Source organism: Loxodonta africana, chromosome 4, assembly GCF_030014295.1.
Source record: "Loxodonta africana isolate mLoxAfr1 chromosome 4, mLoxAfr1.hap2, whole genome shotgun sequence".
NCBI classification, from domain to species: domain Eukaryota; kingdom Metazoa; phylum Chordata; class Mammalia; order Proboscidea; family Elephantidae; genus Loxodonta; species Loxodonta africana.
In genome coordinates, this window is record NC_087345.1 from 91,552,487 (window position 1) to 91,576,858 (window position 24,372).

Genomic DNA, 24,372 nt, shown 5'->3' on the forward strand with positions numbered 1-24,372 from the left:
AAATAAAAACTGAATTAGAAAAAAAGAGACGGAAATTAGAAAAATCTGTGGGGCCTGAGGATTTAGGATATAAAGAGGTCTACACTCAAAAGTATTATAAGAGAGAGTATCCCAACCCTTTTGATAGTTAGTCTCCATTATTTTAAAGATTGAGTTTACTAAACTAGCTTAGAATTCATTTAAATAATTTGTTAGTTATAGACACTTAAATGGAAATGTCACCTTCTATACTAACCAAGGGGTCGGCAGTTCGAAAACGCCAGGCGCTCCTTGGAAACTCTATGGAGCAGTTCCACTCTGTCCTATAGGGTCGCTATGAGTCGGAATCGACTCGATGGCACTGGGTTGGGATGGGTATTCAGCTTGCACTCACCTGTTCTTTCAAGTTGAGATGACTGGTGCAAAGACACTCAAAAGTCAAGAAATATTTTATTGACCTCATATAGCTTTACCATAAATCTTTTTATATACTGAAAACGCCATGAATAAAAACTATGAAAGAAATACATATTAAATACAAATAAAATTTAAATATTAACCTTGGTGGGAGGGGGGAGGGGGACGGAGCCCTAATTATGGTCCCATTAGGTAAGAGAGCAAGGAACTCTGGTGGCGCAGAGGTTAAGAGCTGGGCTGCTAACGGAAAGGCTGGCATTTGAACCCACTGGTAGCTCCATGGGAGACAGATGTGGCCGTCTGCTCCTGTAAAGATTTACAGCCTTGGAAATCCTATAGGGTTGCTACGCGTTGGAATTGACTCTATGGCAACAGGTTAAGGTAAGAGATTAGAGATAACCATATTGAATGTGTCAATGCGTCAGTGTTTACCTTTTCTTTGTAGACACCTTTAACAACATCAGACATCCTACTCTCCAAAGAGAGTTCATCCGGTATTCTTGATGAACTTCCAGGTAAAGGAGGAAAATTTGAGGCTAATAGGTCAAACTTTGGTGTTGGAGCCTTTGCTTCAGCTGTTGAAGGATGGGGTCTCTAAAAGACACAAATCATGCAACAGGTCATATGCCTCTTTCATTCCCTACTTCTGTACCACAGAAGCTGAAACCTGTTAAGAAAGAAAACAAAGACCGCACACAAAAATGCACAGGACTGTCCCATTAAACATTATTAGCTTCTCTTCTCAGTTGAGCTCTCATTACTCTTTCTTTATCCTGCTTATCTGTAGTCAGCTCTGCCTTCTGTTCCCTTTGTAGACTCTGCCATTCTCCTTAAGTCTTCTAACCAATCTCCATTATTCTTTGCTGTCTAAATTTGCTATACTCCTTTACATAACGAAAACAAAAATGCCATCTTACCTAAATTTTCCATCATCTTTTCTCCTTCCATAGTCTCAAGAGATAACCGCATCCTTCTTCCTTTTTATAACATGCTGGGAAATTTCCTTGTCTTTCCTTTCTACCTACTATCCTATACATCCACTGACAAGTCTATCACTTGTAGCTCTTCTGCCTCCTTCTCAGTACTCATCACTCCACTAAAACTGTTTTGGCAAGTCACTAATGCCTTCCACAATGTAAAATGTGACAGACACTTTACTTTTCCTGACCTCTCTATACTATTTGACATGCTAATCATTCTTTCCTTTAGGAGCTCATTTCTCCCTCAGCTTCCATGATACCTTTTGCTTGGTTCTTCTCAGATATGATAGCTACTTGCTCCCCTCTCCCTGCACACTTCAAAATTTAAGGTATCTATTTGGTTATTACTCTTTTGGCTTTGCATACACTCCCTGGGTGATATCCACTCTCCATAGCTTTAACTATTAGCTATATGCAAATGACCCTTAAAACAGTATTTTTGCTTTTAGGGGTGATTGCAATGTTTTAAAAATTACATTGCAGTGATGGTTACCCAGCTTAGTAAATTTGTCAAAAAAGCTGAATTCTAATATTTTAAATATCTTCAGCCCACACCTTTACCAGAAACCTAGATATCCATTTATTAGCCATCTCCACTCAGATTTCTCTTCGATATTTTAAACAACATACCAAATAATCCCATTTTTCAGCTCAAAGCTGCTCTGTTCAAGATTCCACACCTGGCCCTCTTTATCACTCACTCTACAGAGTCCCCGGCATGACCTCATCGACTCTTACCACCCAATTACTAGCGTAGGACAACAAATCCAAAATATTACCTCTAGTTAAAATCTCTCTCCTATAAAGAGGCAGGTCCACCTGGCCCTCCTACTGGAAGGTATGCTTGTCTCCTTTTTCTTCACCCGAACTTTTAATCCTCAAATTTCCGATATATTAATGAAACCCCAAATCTAATCTCCCCTCCCCCCAGTTGCTTGGGTCACTTGAGGGCTATTGTGAACTGCTACAATGGCTTCCTAAAAACATTTGTTACCTTAAGTCTTGTGGCTGCCCATGGTTTAGAATGATATCAACAAAAACCAATGCTTTCTTAAAAAGTTCACACTTTTCCCTAAAGACTGTTAATATGTAGTACATTTCCTTTTTCGAAAATCAGTTATCTTTTCACCCCCAAATTTAGCCATGTTAAATAAGCATTATATACATGTTTATGATATATCTATAAGTTCTAGGCTGGGTTTGCTTGAGACTTAAAGACAATTTTTCTTCCTCAATTCCATTTGCTCCTCATTAAGAGACTGTAAACATTTGTCATGAACAAACCACAAAAAATAAAATATGTAAATATGTTGAAGCTAGGGAAGATTCAGGTATCACCATGTCCACAACTGCAATTTTATCTAAAAGCTGGTTCATGAGATTCATGTATGTAAGAATCAGCAGTATGTAGAAAATGGCCTCAAATTAACAATCATAAAAGTGAATGATTAACCTATCAGACTGGCAAAAAAATCATACATTCTGTAAGGCTATGGTCAATCAGGAACTTTTCTTTATTGCTTGTGAGAGTAAAAATTAGCACAATCCCTATAGAAAGCTGTTTGGCAAAATGATTAAACTGCAATCCAGCAATCCCTTTTCTAAGGGGCCCTGGAGGCACAACGGTTAAGAGCTCTAAGAGAGCTCGGGTGTTAAACAAAAGGTTGGGGGTTAGAATCTACCAGCTGCTCCGTGGGAGATAGATGTGGCAGGCAGCCTGCTTCTGTAAAGATTACAACCTTTGTAACCCTATAGAGCAGTTCTACTCTGTCGTTTAGGGTTAACTATGAGTCAGAATCAACTTGACAGCAATGGCTTTGGTTTTTTTTAATCCCACTTCTGATAATTCTCCTTCAGATGTAATTGCACACGTGGGGAATGCGAGTTGTATGAGGTTTATCATTGTACTGTTTGTAACAGCACAGTGTGTAAAAGAATGAAACTACTTAAATGTCCGTCAATAAAGTAATAAGTAAACTGGTGTTTTTACAAATATAACGTATTAAGCTATAAAAAATGAGGATAAACAAAATGGCACACCAGCCTAGGGGCAAGGATGAGAAGGCAGGAACGGAAAGGAAAGCTGGTAATGGGGAACCCAAAGTTGAGAAGGGGAGAGTGCTGACGTGTCACGGGGTTGGCAACCAATGTCACAGAACAGTATGTGTATTGTTAAAAGTTAAACTAATTTGCTCTGTAAATCTTCATCTAAAGTACAATAAAAAAAAGGAAAAAAGGGAAAAAAAAAGATTTCAGCTTTGGAGCTCTAAGGGGCAGTTCTACCCTGTCCCATAGGGCCTCTATGAGTTCAACTGGAAGGCAACAGGTTTTTTTCGGGTCTTAAAAAAGGCAGCACTGATAGTTTACGATTATTTTTCTAAGACAAGGAATACAAATTGCATTTATTAAAAAAAAAAGTTCAGAGACTTTAAAGAGACCCAGCCAACCCAGTGCCAGGTATTGTTTTATTTCTGTCTCAATCCCTGGCATACATTGTAATACTCTCTGAAGAATTAAAAAAAAAAAAAAAGTTGCTGTCAAATCGACCCCAACGCATGGCAATCCCATGTATATCAGGGGAGAAAAAATGAGGATATTATGGATATATATATTGGAATGCTCTCTGAAGACATACTTGGAAAACTTTTCATATTTTTTATTTTTATACCATGAAATATAATATTCAAATAATTTGAGTCAAACCCCTAAGTGTGTGTGCTTGAGAGTAGGTGAGTGGGCTAGTGATGGTGGTAGATGTTTTGTGGTCAAGCTTATTATCTACCTTCACTGAATACTATAATCAATTAAAAAACAACAAAAAAAAATACAACAACTCAGTACGAGGAAAGACAGACTACAAGTCAACTCTGTAGTAAATCACAAAAGTACAAAAGTAAAAAACAAACAAAAAACCTGAAGAGATGTAATGAAAGATAGAAATACTTACTGGAATCCTGTCGTCTTCTCGTCGTCTTCGACCTCTGAAAAGAGTTCTCCTTTTAATAAAAGTGAGGGGTAACAACTCATAAATTTCTTCAAACATACACTATCTATCAAAGCTACCGAATAAAATTTTCCCTTGGAATTGAAAGCATCCATACTTTCAAATCTGAGGCTATTCTTCCATTATTATTAAAAGACAAATATATTCTTCTGAAAGGATCCTGAGCTAATCAATCTACAAACACTTCACCCATAATCACCACCACCACCAAGTAACCTGGCCCAATTTTATTACTAGTACTCCTGCCTCCCTAGAAGCATTATAAATTCCAGATCTTTTGTTTTGGCAGGGCACGCAACGTATAATCCCACCTCCATAGTTTAGAAGTTGAGAGAAATTAAACTATAATGCAGACTGGTTATCTTATTTAAGCTGTACTTTCTTCAGTGAACTGTAAAGAACTTCAGAATAACTTTATAAATCTGATTCAGACCTTTCATATATGTGGGTACTCTGTATTTCTTAATAATGATACACTATTAACCCATGTTATGTGAACAATATACATATTTAGCATAACCATGTACCAATAATTAAGTTAAAAAACAAAACAAAAAACCACACCCATAGTCTTCAAATATTCAGGATAATTACACTATGATCAAAGAATTTTCATATAGCTGCATTTCCTTACCTGCCCCTACCATAGTCCCCATTTTGTTCCATCTGCAAAGTGGGAGTCTCCTTTGGAAGGTAAGTTTGCTCCTGATGTCCTGTTACCGTTGGGTTATGCCGTTCAGTTGGGAAGATCCTTGAATTAGATCTATTCAATGGTCCATCCCCCAATGATACAGAGCCCTCTGTTGAGTGTTCTGAACCACTGGATGGCCTAAAATGAGGCTTTACACTATAAGAAATATAAGATTATATACATCAAGACAAACAGAAAACCTTTCCTCTTAATGGTAGAAATTCTTAATAGCCCAATTTTAAAACCGCCTTCTGCTACACTATGATTTTCACAAACTAAGTTAAGCATAAAAGTATCAAACTGTGAAACTAACTCCTTTTATGTTCAAGAACTATCATTTTAAGAAGGTAAAAAAATTCTTTTACATTTAAAAAAGTTATGTTTGGAGAGATTTTGGGGAATGATCCCAAGTTCTTTGAGATCAAGATACTTCTACCTCAATACTCAGACTATAACTAGGAATTTAGCTGATGTCTTTAACATTAGTTGCAGTCTTGACAAGTCTAAATCAAGCAGATTTTTAGCTAATTCATGCATCTATAACATGCATTCTCAATGGGTACAATATTGCCCCTAAAAGGAAGTAAAAGTTGGTTCTTGGAGGGGGTGGTGTGTGAAAAAAATCTTACTCACTTTATGTGTAAGCACAGATATGCATACATTACATAAACAGATATACAGTATACCTATAAAACCAAAAAACCAAACCAACAACTGTCGAGTCAATTCCAACTCATAGCAACCCTATAGATCAGAATACAACTGCCCCATAGAGTTTCCAAGGGGCACCTGGCAGGCTTGAAGTGCTGACCTTTTGGTTAGAAGCAGTAGCACTTAATCACTATGCCACCAGGGCTTCCAGTATACCTATAACCAAAAAAAAAAAAAAAAGAAACCAAACCCATTGCTGTCGAGTCGATTCCAACTCAAAGCAACCCTACAGGACACAGTAGAACCGCCCCACAGAGTTTCCAAGGAGCACCTGGCAGATTTGAACTGCCGACCCTTTGGTTAGCAGCCGTAGCACTTAACTACTATGCCACCAGGGTTTCCAGTATACCTGTAGTATAGGAAAAAATGCCTAAAAGGCTCTTTAGGGAAGTGACAATGAAAAAAAGGTTGAGAAATACTGGAATATGCTCAAGTCCCAGCCCTTTTACTAAGCATTCATCACCAAATGAAATTAGTTGTCTAAAGATCCGCAGGTAGGACAGAAGACTAGGAAAATACAGCAATACAACTAACAGCCAGGCACGACTTCACGAATTAAGATATACAAGCTGATAAAAAATACTTCCAACAGAAATAGCTTTTATCTTAGATGATAGGTATAAACATCCAATTCCCTAAAAATTTATCGGCATATTATTTCTGTAAATAAAAATTAACAATTAAGGTAGTGTAACGGAGAGAGCATGCAGTTTAATGCAACAGTGAAAACATCTAAAGTAAACACAAGCAACTGAGGGTCTTGACTACAGATTAAAAAAGAGTGAGATTTGTATTTGTCCCTTTGCTTGCAATGTATATATGCCATTTTTATAGTCTACTTTCATAATATAAATTTATAATATTAATAACATACTGCCAATTCATGGTTCTCCAAACAGGGACTTAAAACCTTATGAATAATTATAAGGTCAACAACTAAACATTAATTCCAATGGTACCCTACTTTGCTCTCTGGATTGCTACTATCAAAACTTAAAGATACAAATCAGGCTGCAGAGTTGCGCTGAGTTTCATATAAGATGATGCTTTTTCAGAAAATTATTTTATGTCACAAAACAGATTTTTATAGCAATGAAAATTATAGTATGTTGCCTAACACAAAGTAATTTTCAAAATATTTGTATTATCCATATCTGAAAATGATCTTATATGGTAGATACACTGTTGACATATCTGTTCAGAAATTATCATTCATCTAAAATTTTACATTGCATGTCAATACACCTAACAGACAAGCTATTAGATTTAAACAGCCCTCAGATCTCATAATCTTACCCTTCATTGAGAGGACTTACAATCTCAGTCCAGGCAAAAGAAAAAAAGAATGAAGAAAGAAATGTGATGACAGAAAGAACGGAGAAGTGGCAGGAAGATACGGAAGAGAAAATGCCTGGACTTCTGAAAGTCAGTCCTATTCTCTCTAAGTAGACTAGTGATCATCACTGGGCTGTCACAAGGTTAATATAAAACTTACAAAAGGGCTCTCTAAAAGTTACTTTTTCTCCTTGACTGATTAAAAAAAAAAAAAGGGAATAAAGAACTGGCAGTGGTCAACTCTTAGAATCAAGGAGGAGGACGACTGGAATTGGTGGTCAAAGAACACTTTAGTTTTATCTGTTATGTTTTCCTTTTTACAAGAACAAAATATTCACATCTTATTTCTGTAAATAAAAATTAACAACCTTGTAGTGGTCAAATATTTGGAAAGGAATTGTACATGAGTTCTGAATACACAGAAAATTACATTAAACCTGCTCTGTGTCTCAGAACCTACAGATATACCTGCTTATAAGCAAAGAGCCGTGATGATGAAGTGGTTAAGAGCTCAGACTGTTACTGAAGGGTCAGCAGTTCAAATCCACCAGCTGCAACTTGGAAACCCTATGGGGCAGTTCTACTGTGGTCCTACAGTGTCCCTTTGAGTTGGAACCGACTGGAGGGCACACAACAGCAATAACAACATAAACAAAGATAACTTGAGTGTCATTTCTGGCTTTCTTATTGTAATTGCACCCCCTCCAGCAAGAAAGCAGAGCAGACAAAAAACAAGTGACATAAAGGAATAATCATGAACCTATCTAATACGTTTTAGTCTACTCCATATCAAAGACATCTATCCCACTTAACTGTTTAAGGCAAAATTCATCCCTTCAGAGAAATGTGTATGAAATCAATAGATACATATTTTTACAAAGCTACTATTCCCAATCATAAGAAATCTGCATCTCCCCATAAGAGAAGTTGTAAATTGTCATCTGTAATAATGGAATTATTTTTAAGAAAAAAACATGGCCAGCTTATGGTCAAGGAGAAAGAGATGTTCTAATCTCAGGCCTACCAGTAACACCTAGCTACGTAACCCTAGCAAGGTATTTGTCCTCTTCAGCCTTCACTTTCTTCATCTGTAAAATGATTTAAAACTACATCAGAACAAAGGTCTTTCCAGTTTTAAACACCACTGCCTCTATGTGCTGATGAAAATTAAGTAATTTTTTTGAATGATAGCATGGGGGCTGGAAGAAAATACATGTATTAAGGCTCACTTTACTTCTATTCATATCTACTAACAATACTTGAAATTTTGCAGTTAACTGCTACTGTATTACCAAACTAAAAGAGCCTTCTAAAAGGCAACAAAAAAAATCTTTTGCTTATAAACACACCTTCATTCTAACAATATAACATTTGATTTAATATAGCAGAAAATTTCACTTGAAACTTTATAATGCATTAAAAATGTGTATTTGTAGTAAAAATTTTCCTGACACTAAAAGCATTGAAAACCAAAAACCTGTTGCTGTCAAGTTGATTCTGATTCATTATGACCCCATAGGGTTTCCGAGGCTTTAAATCTTTATGGGAGCAGGCTACCACATCTTTCTACTGAGAAGTGACTGGTGGGTTCGAACCACCGACCTTTTTGGTTAACAATTGACTGCTCTAACCACTGTGCCAACGGGCTCCTTAAATAGCATTTAGATGTCAGATTTTTAAGTCAGGAATTGTTACCAGAAAAATTCTTTCTATTTTATTATTACTATTAAAGAAAAATCAATATGTATCTTATACAATCTGAGTCTCAAATCCTTTTTGTACCTATTATTAACACTGAGGCCAAAGTGTATTTATGAATTCTAGATTGAACAGTTCATATCTTTTTTGTGCAAAAACTATTTCCTACTGACCTGCAAAACAGGCTTAATGCTATTAATACAGTAACTCCTTAGGAACTACTGTGAATTTTTAAAAATACAATTCCAGCTATGATTTGTATCTTACCGATTTTTTTGGAATGGTCGACCCATATTCATAGCAGCAGCATTTGTTTTATAAGATCCTGGTGAATTAAAGCCATTCACAAAACTACCATTGGGAAAGGGAGCCTAGAAGAAAATTTTAATGTGTAAACAATACTAACAGCAAAAGCAATATCTGATGTGAGGGTCATTAAGAAGCCTCTAGTGTAGCATCAATTTCTCTTCCAAGTTAAAAACATTTAAAACACCTTGCTTATTCACTTTTGCAATATTCACTTCAAGCACCGCTTGATTTACTGAACAGCAAATCACTAGATCATTACAGTCCTCTCTGAAAATGTTTCATAACACAAAAAGCATTTTAATTCATCCAAGAATTATCCAGTCTTCTCCGTCAATTCACTGAACAAATTTTAAAGGATAAAATTATAGGAGCCCACTTAGTCATATGCATACATTTGGTACTGGGGTAATACATCTATATCACTATTAAAAGCCACTAAGTAACCAATATCGACATAAACCAAAGCAAAAATAAAATGAACTCCTATCTGATGGTTCCTTCCAATTTCAGCTTAAGTTAAAATTTTTATTATTCTAAAAGAATCTCACTTACCAGTGGTGTTTCAAAGTACGGTGCAGGACTTGGAGACCAAGACTGAGGCACAAGACTATAGACAGAGTATTGGTGGTGAGGATTATATACAGGCTGCATAAAGACTGGTGAGGCATACTGTGCTTGAGTTTGAATGGGCGGACTATACACACTAGAATCAATTAATCGGTAACCATTCTTAGCAAAAAACGTATTGATGGCTTTTATCCTTGCCTAGAAGGAAGAAGAACACATTATAAGAAAGAACTCTTAGTGTACATTTTTACAAATATACTTAATTTAACATATTTATAAGTTTTACATGCTTTACATAACTACCTATTTCTGCACAGTATAGAATAAGTATAGCAAAAGAAAAGGAAGTAATTGGTAGTTTTGAGTAATTTTTTAAAAAGAAAGCTCTTGAATGGCAAAAGCCACAATAAACAAAGTAAAAACAAAAAAGTCAGAGTAAAAAAATAATTGCAATTTACAACAAACAAGGAAGCAACATCCCTGATATATACACAAACTATAAAAATAGATGAAAAGGCCCAACAATCCTATAGAATGGGCTATAAACTGAGTTCACACACCAAAAAAAGAAATGCAAATAACTTTTACACATATGAAAAGATGCTAAAATGTTGCTCATAAGGGAAGTGCAATTAAATTTGAGCTAAAATTTATTTCTCACAGGACTGGCAGAAGTCCTAAAGTCTGACAACATACTTTGTACCCAAGGCTGTGGCAAAACAGGCAGTCTGATACATTGATGTTGGGCATGTAAAGGGAAATTTAGCAATATTTTCTAAAATCACAGGTGTTTACTATAATTCTAATCAATCCCACTTCTAGGAATTTTTCCCTAATATACATGGACAAAAATAGGTCTAAAAAATTATGCACGTAGCTGCTTTTTATACTAGTGAAGCACTAACTGTAATTGGAAAAAACCTACATCCCTCCCCTGCCACAGACTCAGACACAACCGAACAATAGGAAATGGACGAATAAACCATGATATACCCACAGTACTGATAATCACGGCTATGCAGAAGGAGTTGAGGGATAGCTGTAAATACTATTATGGAGTGATTTCCAGAATATACTGTTAAATTTAAAAGAAAGAGGCAAGCCAAGGAGGAGAAAAGTGTGTATAGTAAGCCACTATTTAGCTAAGTAAGACAGGGATACGCCAAAAACACCTGCATATTTGCACATATGTGAGTTCTTAATACACTACATTTAGTGTATTTGACTTTTAAACTATACACATACTTAAAATTTTTTAAAGCAATTCATAAATGTTAAAAGCAAAATGAACCTAACTAAATGTGCATCCAATCAGTAACATTAACAGAGGTCCTAAGTGACTTTGAATCAAAAAAAAGCAACTGTTATGTATGTTCCCTAAGAATAAACGCCAATGCACAAAGTATAGCAAACAAAATTTTTTAACTGTTTTCAGAATCATATTGATATTGGTACTGTTACTCTGATACTTTCGTGTGTGATTACAGGATAGAGAAAATATTGGGGTCACTGAGATCCAGGATTTGCACATGAGAGAAAGGAACATAGACATAGGAATTAAAAAGTAAAGACCATATAGCCTGGATCTGAATTGGAAGCATCAGTACAAACTCATGATATACTTTGAAAAAATAAAAACACATTAATTCTTAGCTCTGTCCAATAAAAAGCTTAGAAACAATGACCAGCCAGTAAACTCCAAAATACCATATCCCTCTAAATGTAACCTGGGGACTCTGGAGAACTGTCTGACTCCAGGTCTTTGACAGGAAATGTCGTGTCACATTAGACAGTAAAGAAGCTATTAAGATTACTAGGGCTTGACCAAAGGACCGAGGAGTCAACTTAAAGAGGCCAAACTTCATCAATATGGACAATAAATACACCAAGTATGTTTAAATACGTAACAAAACACAATTAAGTGATAATTTCTAAAGGATGTTAGGCAACCAACACAATATTTTTGAAAACTGGTAATAAAAGCTAGAACTAAGTATTTATCTTGCGTTTCCTATTATGAACTGAGTACTGGCGGCACAACAGTTAAGTGCCTGGCTGCTATCCAACGGGCTGGCAGTTTGAACTCACCCAGCTGCTCCGCTGAACCTGGCAATCTGCTGCCATAAAGATTACACCCTAGAAAATCCCATGGGACAGTTCTATTCTGTCACACAGGGTTACTATGAGTTGAAACTGACTCAGTAGCACCTAACAACAACATACAAACTAAATATCTAGGTAATGAAACAGGTGATGAGGGCAACCTTCTCCTTGTAGAAGTGTCTCTAGTAATAAATGGAAGAAAGCATAGAAATAGCACCATTTTGCAATTCTTAATGAATTAACAGATCTAGGTTTGAGGCAATGATAGTGGCAGCTAACATAAGGGAAACAAAGAGATGAAAAGACACTGCTCTTGTTCCCTCCCTCCGTTACCCTCAAATCAACCACAAATCTGATCAAACCTCCAAACCTAGCTACCAATTTTTGCATGAAATACAGGGGACAGAGAAGCATGTTAAACTATGCTCAATAACAAAATTACCAAGTGTATACTGTGAGAAACTCAGCAAAAGAAATAAAAATAACATGGTTATTTCAATAATACACTTAAAAGTTAAAAAAAAAAAAAAAAAGGAAGCTAGAGGAAGAAATTATAGATTTAAAAAGAGAAAGGAACCAGGAAAATGTCAACGGTGACTGGGTATTTGATGATGTTCAAGAAATTATTCTTTTTAAAAAAGTTTTCTTGTAGTGAAAATATATATAACAAAACACACCATCTCAACAATTTTCACATGTACAATTTAGTTAACGTTGATTACATTCTTCAAGTTGTGCAACCATTCTTGCTATCCTTTTCCAAATCATTACACCACCATCAATATAACCTCAATGCTCCCCAAGCAAATCCTCCCTGTTTTTCCCCCCGGTAAACATTAATAATCGTTGGTTTCTATACATTTGATTATCTCATTTAAGTGAGATCACAAAGTATCCTGTTGAAACTGACTTATTTCACTCAGCGTGATGTTTCCAAGGTTCATCCAGGCTGTGGCATATACAAGGATTTCATTTCTCTTTATAGCTGAGTAGTACTCCACTGTGTGTATATAGCACATTTTATTCATTCATTCATCTGTTGACCGTTTATTTTTACAAGGATAATGATGATATTGTGGCTATGTTTTAAAGAACACCTATCTTAAAAGTTACTAATATATTTCCAGATGAAATTAAGTTTGTGATTTGCATGAAAATAATTTAGGGTGGGAGGAAATGGGTGAGAATGAAGCGTCTGCTGAGACTTCCCCCCAGTCTACTGCAGTACCCGCCCCCCGCAGCCCGCCAAGCCATAGCTTCTAACTGCGGTCTGGCCTGACCACGCTGTGGCCATAACCACAGTTTGAATTTGGTGCCAGAATCCTGCGCATGTGTGACCTAAGATTTTCGGGCATGCGCAGGACCTGAAGAGCTGTGCCCTCAGTCTGTCCTTGGACCTGAACATCACCGACATGATTCAAAATCCAGACCTCCAAATGTGGACATGGGAGGGCTAAGGGCAGAGAGTTCCGGGCACCAAACCCAACCCTCAGACGCCATGGGAAATAAAAAGCTCCCTAACCCCCTCAGACAGCGAGCACATGACCTTACGGTCGTTAGAACCCACGTTGCTCCTTGTCTATGCAGACAATAAATTTCCACTTTCTGTTTCCCTGGCAACTGGTGGTGTGGTGTCCATCTTATTTCGACTGGCTAATAGGACAGGACAAGAACCCTTGTTCGGTTACAAGAATGTAGATGAAACAAGACTGGACACACTCTACAAATTGTTAAAACTGTGTAATGAGTGCCCAGCTGTTCATTTATACTATTTTTCTCCACTTTTATGAATGCTTGAAATTTCCTGTAATAAGTTTAAAAAGAAAAAGGAAGAAAAAAAGTTCTAAAACTTATTAAATCAGCCCATTTATGTAGCTGCTTTTGCCCTATAACAGCAGAGTAGTTGCAACACAGATCACATGGTTGGCAAAGCCTGTAATATTTACTGTCCTTTACAGAAAAATCTGTCGACCCCCATAATAGAATTAAAATATGAAGATGTGAGAGGACTGGAGTAGGAATCAAAATCACATCAAGTTACTGGAAATATCAAATGAAATAATGCATGTGAAAGTATAAAACTATCACGGTAATAAAATGAATGAAAGCCATGTTTTCATACAGCTATAGGGCAGGAAATTCCAAAAATCAAATAAACTGTAACTATTCAAACTTTTTTTTTTTTAAACTAGACTGAACAAACACATTGACACTGGACAGTGGTTGCAACAATGGGCTCAAACAGATCAAGACTGTAAGGATGATCAGGCAACATTTGTTCTGTTATACATAAAGTTGCTATGAGTCAGAGCCTTCTCAACAGCATCTAACAAGAACAATGCAAACTAGGAGGAAAAAAAAAAAAGGCCATATTTGAAAAAAAAAACATCTCAGACTGATTTTAACATGACCAAGAAAATAATTGCAGCTATTAATTTTATCAAGGTAAAGTCACAATCATTTATCTTAACCTTAAAATATTCGGTAAGGGACTAAAACCAAGTAAAGAACATTTAAAAAAAAGTTTATATGGAGAACTTATTAAAGGGCGGATCATAGTTCATGTAGGTTTTTAGCTTTCAAAGTGCTTATTTTCACACCTGAATTAGATTCTAAATTATTGACAAAGGGAGGAGCAGAAACAACAATTAAACAAAGATTTGAATTATTCACAAAAAGCTATGGAAATTGAACTGAGTTTTAAAAGATTTCACTCTAAAACTCTATAAACTTTCCAACTATGGTAATTATAACTGCTAAAATTTACCTTCCACACAGAAAAAAAAGGGAAATACAAATTAAATCATTAGAAATTTTGCTGTGAAAACACAATGCAAAATACTAACAAGCACCATATTATTACACAAATAACATGCACTTGCTACGTCTGATTGCCAACTACTGCAAAAAAATTAGCACAATGTACTAATGAAAACAACTCATAGGAGGAGGGCACGGTTGGCAAACAAATGTAGAAGGCACATGGTATTTGCACTGCATTGTTGCTCAAGAACCTAATTCTAGTTTTCAAATGGAAAAATAAGCATATGCAATGATCATCTGAACACCCCTGTTACGGACTGAATTGTGTCCCCCAGAAATGTGTATCAACTTGGCTAGGCCACGATTCCCTGTATTGTCCAACATCTTGTGATTTCATGTGATTGTTCTATATGTTATAAATCCTAACCTCTATGACGTTAATGAGGCAGAATTAGAGGCAGTTATGTTTTTGAGACAGGATTCAATCTACAGGATTGGTTTAATATCCATAATATTTAAAGAACTCCTACAACAAAAAAAAATCCAATCAAGAAATAGGTAAAGGACTATCCTAAAGAGGATATACAAACGTCCAATAAGCATATGAGATGTTTAACATCATTAGTCATTAGGGAAATACAAATCAAAACCAAAATGAGATACCACTTCACTCCCACTAGGATGGCTTTTATCAAAAAGAAGGAAAATAATAAGTGTCGGCAAGGATGTAGAGAAATTGGAACCCTTGTACATTGATGGTGGAAATGTACAACAATGTAGTTGCTATGGAAAACAGTCTGAGGGTTCCTCCAAGAGTTAACCATAAAATTACCATATGCCCAGTAATTCCACTCCTGAGTCTTTGCTCAAAAGACTTTAAGGATTCAACCAGATACTTGTCTATCAATATTCACTGCAGCATTATTCACAACAGCCAAGGTAGAAACAACTCGACTGTCCCTTAACAGATGAATGGATAAAGAAAATTCTGTATATACATAACAATAGAGTATTACTCAATCTTAAAACAGAAATGAAGTTAACTCCGAAAGGATTTTCACTTATTTGTTAGCACTTTGCATTCTAAAATTCATACGGAAAAGCAACCATCTAAGACTAGCCAAGCAAATGAAAACCACAGAGAGGTGCCACTTGACTCCCTCACTAAGATGACTAAGATAAAAACAAAAACACAGAAAACAATGTATGTTGACAAGGATGTGGAAAAACTGGAACCCTCATCCAGGTGGGAATGCAAAATGGTACTGCTGCTGTATAAAACGGTTTGGCAGTTCCTAAAAAGTTGAACACAGAACTATTATATGACCCAACAATTTCACTCTTAGGTATATGCCCTAGACTTGAAAGCAGCGACACAAACCGACACATGTAAACCAATATTCATTGCAGCACTATTAACAATAGCCAAAAGGTGGCAACAACCTAAATGTCCATCAACAGATAAACGGATAAGCAAAAGGTGGCATACACTTAAAATGGAATATTAAGTCAGTCACAAAAGGACAAATATCGTATGATCCCATTTGTATGAAATACCTAGAACAGGCAAATGGATAGAGAACAAAGTTTATTAGTGGTTATTTGGGGAGGTTGGGAGGGGAGAAAAGGATATAATTGTTTAGGAAGCACTGAGTATCTGCTTATGGTGATGGAAATCTTGGCAATGGATTCTGGTGATGGATATACAACATGATTCATATAATTGGTGTTACTGAATTACACATGTGAAAAATAAGAAGAAAGAGGGAGAACCTGCATATGGATATTATAAAAGTATGGTAATTAAAACAGTGATACGGGTCCAGGAAGACAGAATTAAGATGAGGCATTATATAAAAACTAGGGAGGATAAACCACTCAATAAATGGTGTTGAGGCAAATGGCTTTCCATTTATGGAAAAAAGTGGAATCTCTCTCTCATACTATGTTGTTCTTAGGTGCTGTCGAGTCGATCTTGACTCATAGCAACCCCCTGTGACAGAGTAGAACTGCCCAGAGGGTTTTCTAGACTAATCTTTATGGAAGTAGATCACCAGATCTTTCTCCTGCTGGGTGGGTTTGAACTGCCAACCTTTCAGTTAGCAGCACTTCTATATTAAAATAAGTTCCAGATGTATCAAAAACCTAAATCTCAACTATAGAATTTTAAAGGTATTAGAAGGCTATTACGGATTGAATTGTGTCCCCCAAAAATGTGTGTCAATTTGGCTAGGCCATGATTTCCAGTATTGTGTGATTGTCCACCATTTTGTGATCTGATGTAATTTTCCTATGTGCTGTAAATCCTACCTCTATGATGTTAATGAGGCAGGATTAGAGGCAGCTATGTTAATGAGGCAGGACACAATCTACAAGATTAGGTGGTATCTTGAGACATTCTCTTTTGAGATATAAGAGAAAAGCAAGCAGAGAGACTGGGGACCTCATACCACCAAGAAAGCACTGCCAAGAGCACAGCATGTCCTTTGGACCCAGGGTCCCTGCACTGAGAAGATCCTAGACCAGGGGAAGACTGATGACAAGGACCTTCCTCCAGAGCTGACAAAGACAGAAAGCCTTCCCCTGAAGTTGGTGCCCTGAATTTGGACTTCTGGCCTACTAGGCAGTGACAGAATAAACTTCTATTTGTTAAAGCCATCCAATCGTGGTATTTCTGTTATAGCAGTACTAGATAACTAAGACAAAGACCGAGGAAAATATCTTTATGACCTCAAAATAGGGAAAGAATAGGGAGAAGGGCATTAGGGGCATAGGAAAAGAATGACCAGTAGCAGATTTCCTCACCTGTAATATGGAAATTAATAACACCACCACCACAGAGCAATGTTGTTAGCTGCTGCCAAGTCAGTTCCGACCCATAGCCACCCCACATACAACAGAAAAAAACACTGCCTGGTCCTGTACCATCCTCACAATCATTGTTATGCTTCTTCCCATCACTGAAGCCACTATGTCATTCTTGTTTAGGGTCTTAGGGGTCTTCCCCTCTCTCCCTGGCATTCTACTTTACCAAACATGACATCCTTCTCCAAGGACTGGTCCCTCCTGACAACGTGTCCGGAGTACATGAGACAAAGTCTCACCATTCTCGCTTCTAAGGAGCATTCTGGCTGTACTTCTTCTGAGTCAGATTTGTTCCTTCTTCCGGCAGTCTGTGGTATATTCAATATTCTTCACCAACACCATAATTCAAAGGCATCAATTCTTCTTCAGTCTTCCTTAGTCATTGCTCAGCTTTCACATGCATATGAAGCGACTGAAAATATCATGGCTTGGGTCAGGTGCACCTTAGTCCTCAAAGCGACATCTTTGCTTTTGAACACTTTAAAGAGGTCTTCTGCAGATCTGCACAATGCAATACATCGTTTGATTTCTTGACTGCTACTTCCATGGGCATTGGTTACAGATCCAAGTAAAATAAAATCCTTGCAACTTCAATCTTTCCTCCACTTATCATGATGTTGCTTATGGGTCTAGCTGTGAGGACTTTTTTTTGGGGGGGGTTTTTTTTTTATGTTGAGGTGTAATCCATACTGAAGGCTACAGTCTTTGATCTTCATCAGTAAGTACTTCAAATCCTCTTCACTATAAGAAAGGTTGTGTCATCTGCATAAGGCAGGTTGTTAATGAGTTTTCCTCCAATCTTGATGCCATGTTCTTCTTCGTATAATCAAGCTTCTTGGATTATTTGTTCAGCAGATTGAAAAAGTATGGTGAAAGGATACAACCCTGACGCACATCTTTCCTGATTTTAAATCATGCAGTATTCCCTTTTGTTGTTTGAACAACTGCCTCTTGGTCTATGTACAGGTTCCTCATAAGCACAATTAAGTATGCTGGAATTCCCATTTTTCGCAATGTTATCCATAATTTGTTATGATCCACACAGTCAAATGCCTTTGCATAGTCAATAGAACACAAGTAAACATCTTCTGGTATTCTCTGCTTCCAGCCAAAATCCATCTGACATCAGCAGTATTACCCCTCATTCCACGTCCTCTTCTGAATCTGGCATGAATTTCTGGCAGTTCCCTGCTGATGTATTGTTGCAAACACTTTTTAATGACCTTCAGCAAAATGTTACTTACGTATGATATCAATGATATTGTTCGATGATTTCTACTTTCTGTTGGATCACCTTTCTTTGGAATTGGCACAAATACGGATTTCTTCCAGTCAGCTGACCAGATAGCTGTCTTCCAAATTTCTTGGCATAGGCAAGTGAGTACCTCCAGCACCACATCTGTTTGCTGAAATATCTCAATAGGTATTCTGTCAATTCCTGGAGCCCTTCTGTCAATGCCTTCAGTGTAGCTTGGACTTTTTTCTTGAATACCATTAGTTCTTGATTATATGCTACCTCCTGAAATGGTTGAATGTCAACCAATTCTTTTTGGTACAGTGACTCTATGTATTGCCTTCCATCTTCTTTTGATGCTTCCTGCTTCGTTGAATATTTTGTCCATAAATCCTTCAATACTGCAACTTGAAGCTTGAATTTTTTTCTTCAGTTCTTTCAGCTGGAGAAATGCCAAGTGTGTTGTTCCCTTTTGGTTTTCTAACTCTGGGTTTTTACACACTTTATTGTAATACTTTAGACTTTGTCTTCTTGAGCTGCCCTTTGAAATCTTCTATTCAGCAATAGTGATATTAAAATATGTCAAAGTCTCAGAGCAGTGTCTGACAAATAACCTCTCAATAAATGTAAGTTACTCTCATCCTGGTTCTTCTACTTACTAGATGTGTGAACCAGGGTAGGTTATTGTTGTGCCTCATTTTCTTTACAGGTAAAAGGGAGAAAGCAAGAGTACCTACATCTCATTAGGTTCTTGTAAGGATGAAATGAGGTAATACATATAAAGTGTTTAGAACAGAAACTAATACATAGTAAGAGTTCAAAAGAGAGGAGTTAGTAAGAACAATGTATCACATTTACAAACAATAATGAGAATAATTGTACTACACCGGGAACAAGGAGTATGTCAAAGTAGATGTGTGTTTAGGGCTATTTTAGAATGGTAGCTGTGATAGCAATGTGGCGAATGGATTTTAAAGAGGGAAAAAGCTGGGGGCATAGGAAGGAAGAGGTTATTCCAATTGTTCAATCCTAGACAACGGCAATAATGATAAAAAGAAGTTTTGAAGACAGATTTCACTGGACCTCAGGATGGACTAGACATGTAAAGAGAGTGAGCAAGCATCATCAGAGACAACCCCCAAGTTCCCAAATAATTTAATGTTATTGGGATGATGCAGTTAATTGGGATGAGGCTTTAAGTACTGAGAATGTTTTCACCTCTGTTACTAAAAAATGATCCCTATTGCTTATTTTGGGATCTCAAATTATATGTTATGAAGCAGCATCTGACTGACAGGTCATGTTGTTTAAAGTTATGTCTTTGGAAGAAATTGTGTAGCTAAGGTATTTTGATGCTCTACCGTGTAATTTTCTGACGTAGTATGGCATATGAGCCAGAACTTTCTTTAAAATCCCTACTGGTTTTATAAAATATTATGTCTGTGTTTTCTTGATTTTTTTTAAACACAAACAACAGAAAACTTTGTTTCACACAGGCTTTTGGTTAAAAAAGTTTCTTACCATGATTGGCTTGCCCTGAAACGTTTTTACTTCTTCTCTTAAATATCTAAAAGCCTGGTAACAAAGCAGAAAGGAACTTTTATTAGCATTCAGACATTTCAATAAAACCACCTTTAATCTGGCAAGAGAGTCTGGTATTAACAACTGCCTCTTAACCGAACAAAAAAAATTCTGAAGGTGATTCTATTATGCAGAACAGGGAGCAAAAAAGTAAAAATTTAAGACCTTCTCAAGTACAATTGACATTTATTCTAGACTAGGTACCATGGATTACTGCAGACACAAAATGTAGAAGAATCAAAACAGACTGAAACGATTTGATCAGATGGCCTTCTAAGACGAAGAATTTTAAAAAATTAAAGACCAGAAAAGGTTTAAAAAACGCTATCATAGATATGGATATTTTTGTTTCAAAGGAATATTACTTCTCTTTTCTTTAAATAGGATATAACAATTAAGAATAAAAACATTAAGCCAAAATTCCAAGATAAGAACCAAAGGGGAAGTTATATTTATTATATGCCTACTATGTACTAAAATACTACTGAATGCATGGTTCCTACTCCCATGCTTATTTTGAAATTGTGTGTTTACTGACAGATAACAAATTGTTCTTAAACTGAGATTCAAGTGGCTTTAGGAATATGATCAAGAGGAAAACTAATTAATCAAAAACAAAACGGTGACTAAGGTTCTCAACAGTCTTTATAAACATTACTGTAAGCATACATTTTCTCAATTAAAATGTTACTTTTACCACCAGACCTGCATCAGGAGAAAAGTTTTTTTGTCTTTTTTTCTCACCTGTTGTGCATCCGTGTCTGACTGGAAAGTGATATACCAGTTGCTATTGTGTGCAAACTCACAGCTTATCACTTTGGGGCAGTTTTCGTTTTTGAACAAAGCTTTCACTTCCTAAAAAAACAAAAAAGCTTTAGTTAGCTTTTGAGAAGACATCAATAGTTAGCATTTTTTTGTTTACTAGAAAAACTGAGCATTTCTTCATGTCTTTCAGTCACTTCTATTTCTTCACTTGTTAACTGTTTATGCTTTCTGCCTATTTTTCTAGTGAGGGCAGTTTATGTTCTGAAATAAAAACATACATAGTTATATAGTGTAAATTTTGTATATGGCTTAAGAATGGAACCTTATTTTATGGTCACCAAAAATGAATGATTTTCCTCCTAGTGGCAAGCTAAATTTTCCTTATAGTAAAATTTCTCCAATCCTTTTCCTGCCATTATCCAAAAGCAATGGTATGCTCTCTGTTAACATTTTCTGAGTCCTATGTATTTTCATGCATTCTCATTTAATTCAAATGCTTTGCCTACATCAGTCATAGGAAGAACTCAGTGCAAGCACGTTTTTCTTTTCCGTAATTCATATAAAAATCTTAAAACAGTTATAAAAGCCAGTTTATAAAAAGAAACAATTCAAGGAGAAGTAAACATTAAGAATTAAATGTGCCTAAAAAGTTACAGAAAGAAAGGAAACGATATATACTGAAATATGATTCAAAGGTCAGGCACTATGATTTACTTATGTTGAAGGTTTTACTATTTCTGTCTTATAGCTGAAGAAATAGTGGCTCAGACTGATCTACTCACACTATCACAAAGTGGAACTCAAACCCAGATTTGTATAGCTCCAAAGTCCATTTTGTCTACCATCTATTTGAGTTCAAAGAAAAATTTAATAATAATAAAAAAAAATTTAATAATAACCAGTAATTCTCAAATAGTATAAGAATATGGTTAGGTTAAATTTCCTCATAAAATATCACTAGGTAGCAATTAAAAAAAAGACAATTACTAAGCTGATTGGAAAATCGATATGACAACAGTAAAGTCTAACCTGTATTCTAACTCTTTCAAATTTTTAGTGCAATAAATTTAAAAAAGAGAATGTTCATACTTGTAGTGAAATTTTCTTTTGAGTCGAATGCTGCTTGACATAAATAAGTGGGCAGTCAGCTGAGCTTTATGACTTTTATGAGAGTAGTAAAGTATTACCAAGATCAGTTAAGAATTCCCATCTAGCCCAGAATTACATCACTGGAGAGAACTATCTGTGGAATTGTTAGGCTGCCATCCACTGAACTCTACCTTTAGAAGTACACAGATATCTCCAAATGTTTCTAATTCTCTTAAAAATATATAACAAATTGATTAATTTATTTAAACCTTAGTAAAATCTGTATTTTCAGCCTTTACTGTTCTACAGGAAGTTAAGTTTCACAAATTTACCATATCAAAAATAAGAACATAAGTCTGAATTCTGGGTAATCAAAAATGTATTCCACCTGATAGTAATTTGAAAGGTCAGGATCCTAACCCTCCCCCCATTTTAATTTGCATTTCATGGGTTATTTAGGCATAGGTAGACTTTCACTGACTATTTCAGTCTGCACTTCCTTTTATTTTTTTTTTAAACAAACAGTACATGATGACTTTATTTACTGTTTCCCACGTGTATTAACTAGGCATTCAAAATATGAACTATAATAACAATAATAATGGCTGACCACAGTGTTTTATATGCCAGGTATTGGTCTAAGCACTTTATGTATATATTAACTCATTTCATTCTTACAACAACCATAGGCCAAGTTACTTATTACTACTATCTCACTTAATGGATGAGGAAACTGAAGAAAAGAGAGGTTAAGTAACTTACCCAAGGTAACAGAGTTAACAAGTAAAAAGGCTAGAATTCAAACCCAGGCAGTTTGGCTCCAGAGTTCAAGCTCACAGCCTCCACACTATTTCTTAGTACTGCAATTATTTCTCCCACTCTACAGTTTTCCTTTCAATTTGTTATTATTATTTTTTAATGACATAGTTCATAATTTTAAATCAAAGATCTAGTTTCCTTTCTCATTTTTCTACTGCTTATAAGTTTAGAAAATCTTTATTTGGGAGACTTAATGGCTTTGGGCAAAAGGTTTACCTACTAGGGTATCAAATTTATTTTGTTATGTGGCAAGGGTCTAAAATAATTTTCTAAATGGTTCATCAATTACCATAAATCAGTTCCTAATCAATCCTCTCCTCTAATTTACAGTGCCTTAACATTACAACTTAGTGTGAAGCTCTGTTGTGTAGTGGTTCAGAAACATGAGCTTTGGCATCAGAGAGATCAAGTTCAAATCCTGACTGTCATTTAAAGCCCATGTGTCCTTGGGCAAGTTACTTAGTCATCCCAAGTCTTGCTCACTTTATCTGTAAAACAGTTAATAATAAAACCCTTAGATTTAAGGAACAGTGAAGTACACTGCAAGGAGCCCTGGCAGTACGATGGTTAAGCTGCTAACCGAAAAGTCGGCGGTTTGAACCCACCAGCCACTGTGAAGGAGAAAGATTTGACAGTCTGCTTTCAACCTCGGAAACCTATGGGACAGCTCTACTCTTTGCTGTAGGGTCACTGTGAGTTGGAATTGTTTGCTTGCAATGCGTTTTTAATGGGAAAGTACACTGCACAGCACTTGGTAGAACCCAACTACTAAATGTTATCACACATACTTTATATAAAAGGGTTTATTTCTGCAGTATTTTGTTTCATTCAAATATTATCCCATTCTTGTACAAGTCAAAATCTTTATGACTGCAGCTTTGCTTTCTATTTTGCTAACCAGTAGGGGTTAGTCCTGCCTCATTAATCCTTACTCAAAATTTTTTCATTCCTGTCTAGGTTCATTCTTTCAGATAAATCTTAAAGTTCCCAAAAGAGTCTATTTGTAATCGTCATTCAGTCAAACCAATCAACTGAGAATTAGTATCACTGCAATACTAAAGACTGACTATTCTAAGAAAACAGAATTCCACCTTCTTCCCCTTTTTGTATCATGCTTTTTGTATTTCAGAATTTACAAAACAAATTAATATTTATCCTATTCACAGTAATTGATACGCAGACCGTGAATTATTCCTTGCTTATCTGCTCCAATTTAAATAGTTAAAGAACGTTTAGCTTTAACAATGCTTAATGATTTACCTCTATTGGTGTTGTTTCAGGAATTTCTCTAAGAATAACAATACAACGTTTATGACTTGGCCTCACTTTCTCACCCTTCTCATCAACTTGAACCATGGGGGAAGCTGAAATGTAAGAAAGAAAGGATTTCATTTAAAAGTGACAACCAAAAATGTTAATAATGCCATTAAAAACTATTCATTTCAATTTTCAACTGTGAATA

General features: G+C 36.0%; 1 protein-coding gene across 4 annotated transcripts in view; it reads right to left on the reverse strand.

Annotated features, from left to right (window-relative positions):
* LARP4 (La ribonucleoprotein 4) overlaps positions 1-24,372 on the reverse strand; it is an 89,199-nt gene that overhangs the window by 13,747 nt on the left and 51,080 nt on the right. For 2 of the 4 annotated variants that reach the window (XM_010596553.3, XM_010596547.3), the window contains exons 6-13: positions 24,171-24,274; positions 20,982-21,092; positions 20,178-20,231; positions 9,677-9,889; positions 9,083-9,186; positions 5,015-5,227; positions 4,324-4,372; positions 829-990 (exon numbers count right to left, since the gene is read on the reverse strand). In XM_010596553.3, coding sequence (XP_010594855.1) covers positions 829-990; positions 4,324-4,372; positions 5,015-5,227; positions 9,083-9,186; positions 9,677-9,889; positions 20,178-20,231; positions 20,982-21,092; positions 24,171-24,274 — 1,010 coding nt within the window. Of the gene's footprint in view, positions 1-828; positions 991-4,323; positions 4,373-5,010; positions 5,228-9,082; positions 9,187-9,676; positions 9,890-20,177; positions 20,232-20,981; positions 21,093-24,170; positions 24,275-24,372 lie in introns of those variants that run through there. The other 2 variants (XM_010596559.3, XM_010596564.3) reach the window with 2 other exon arrangements.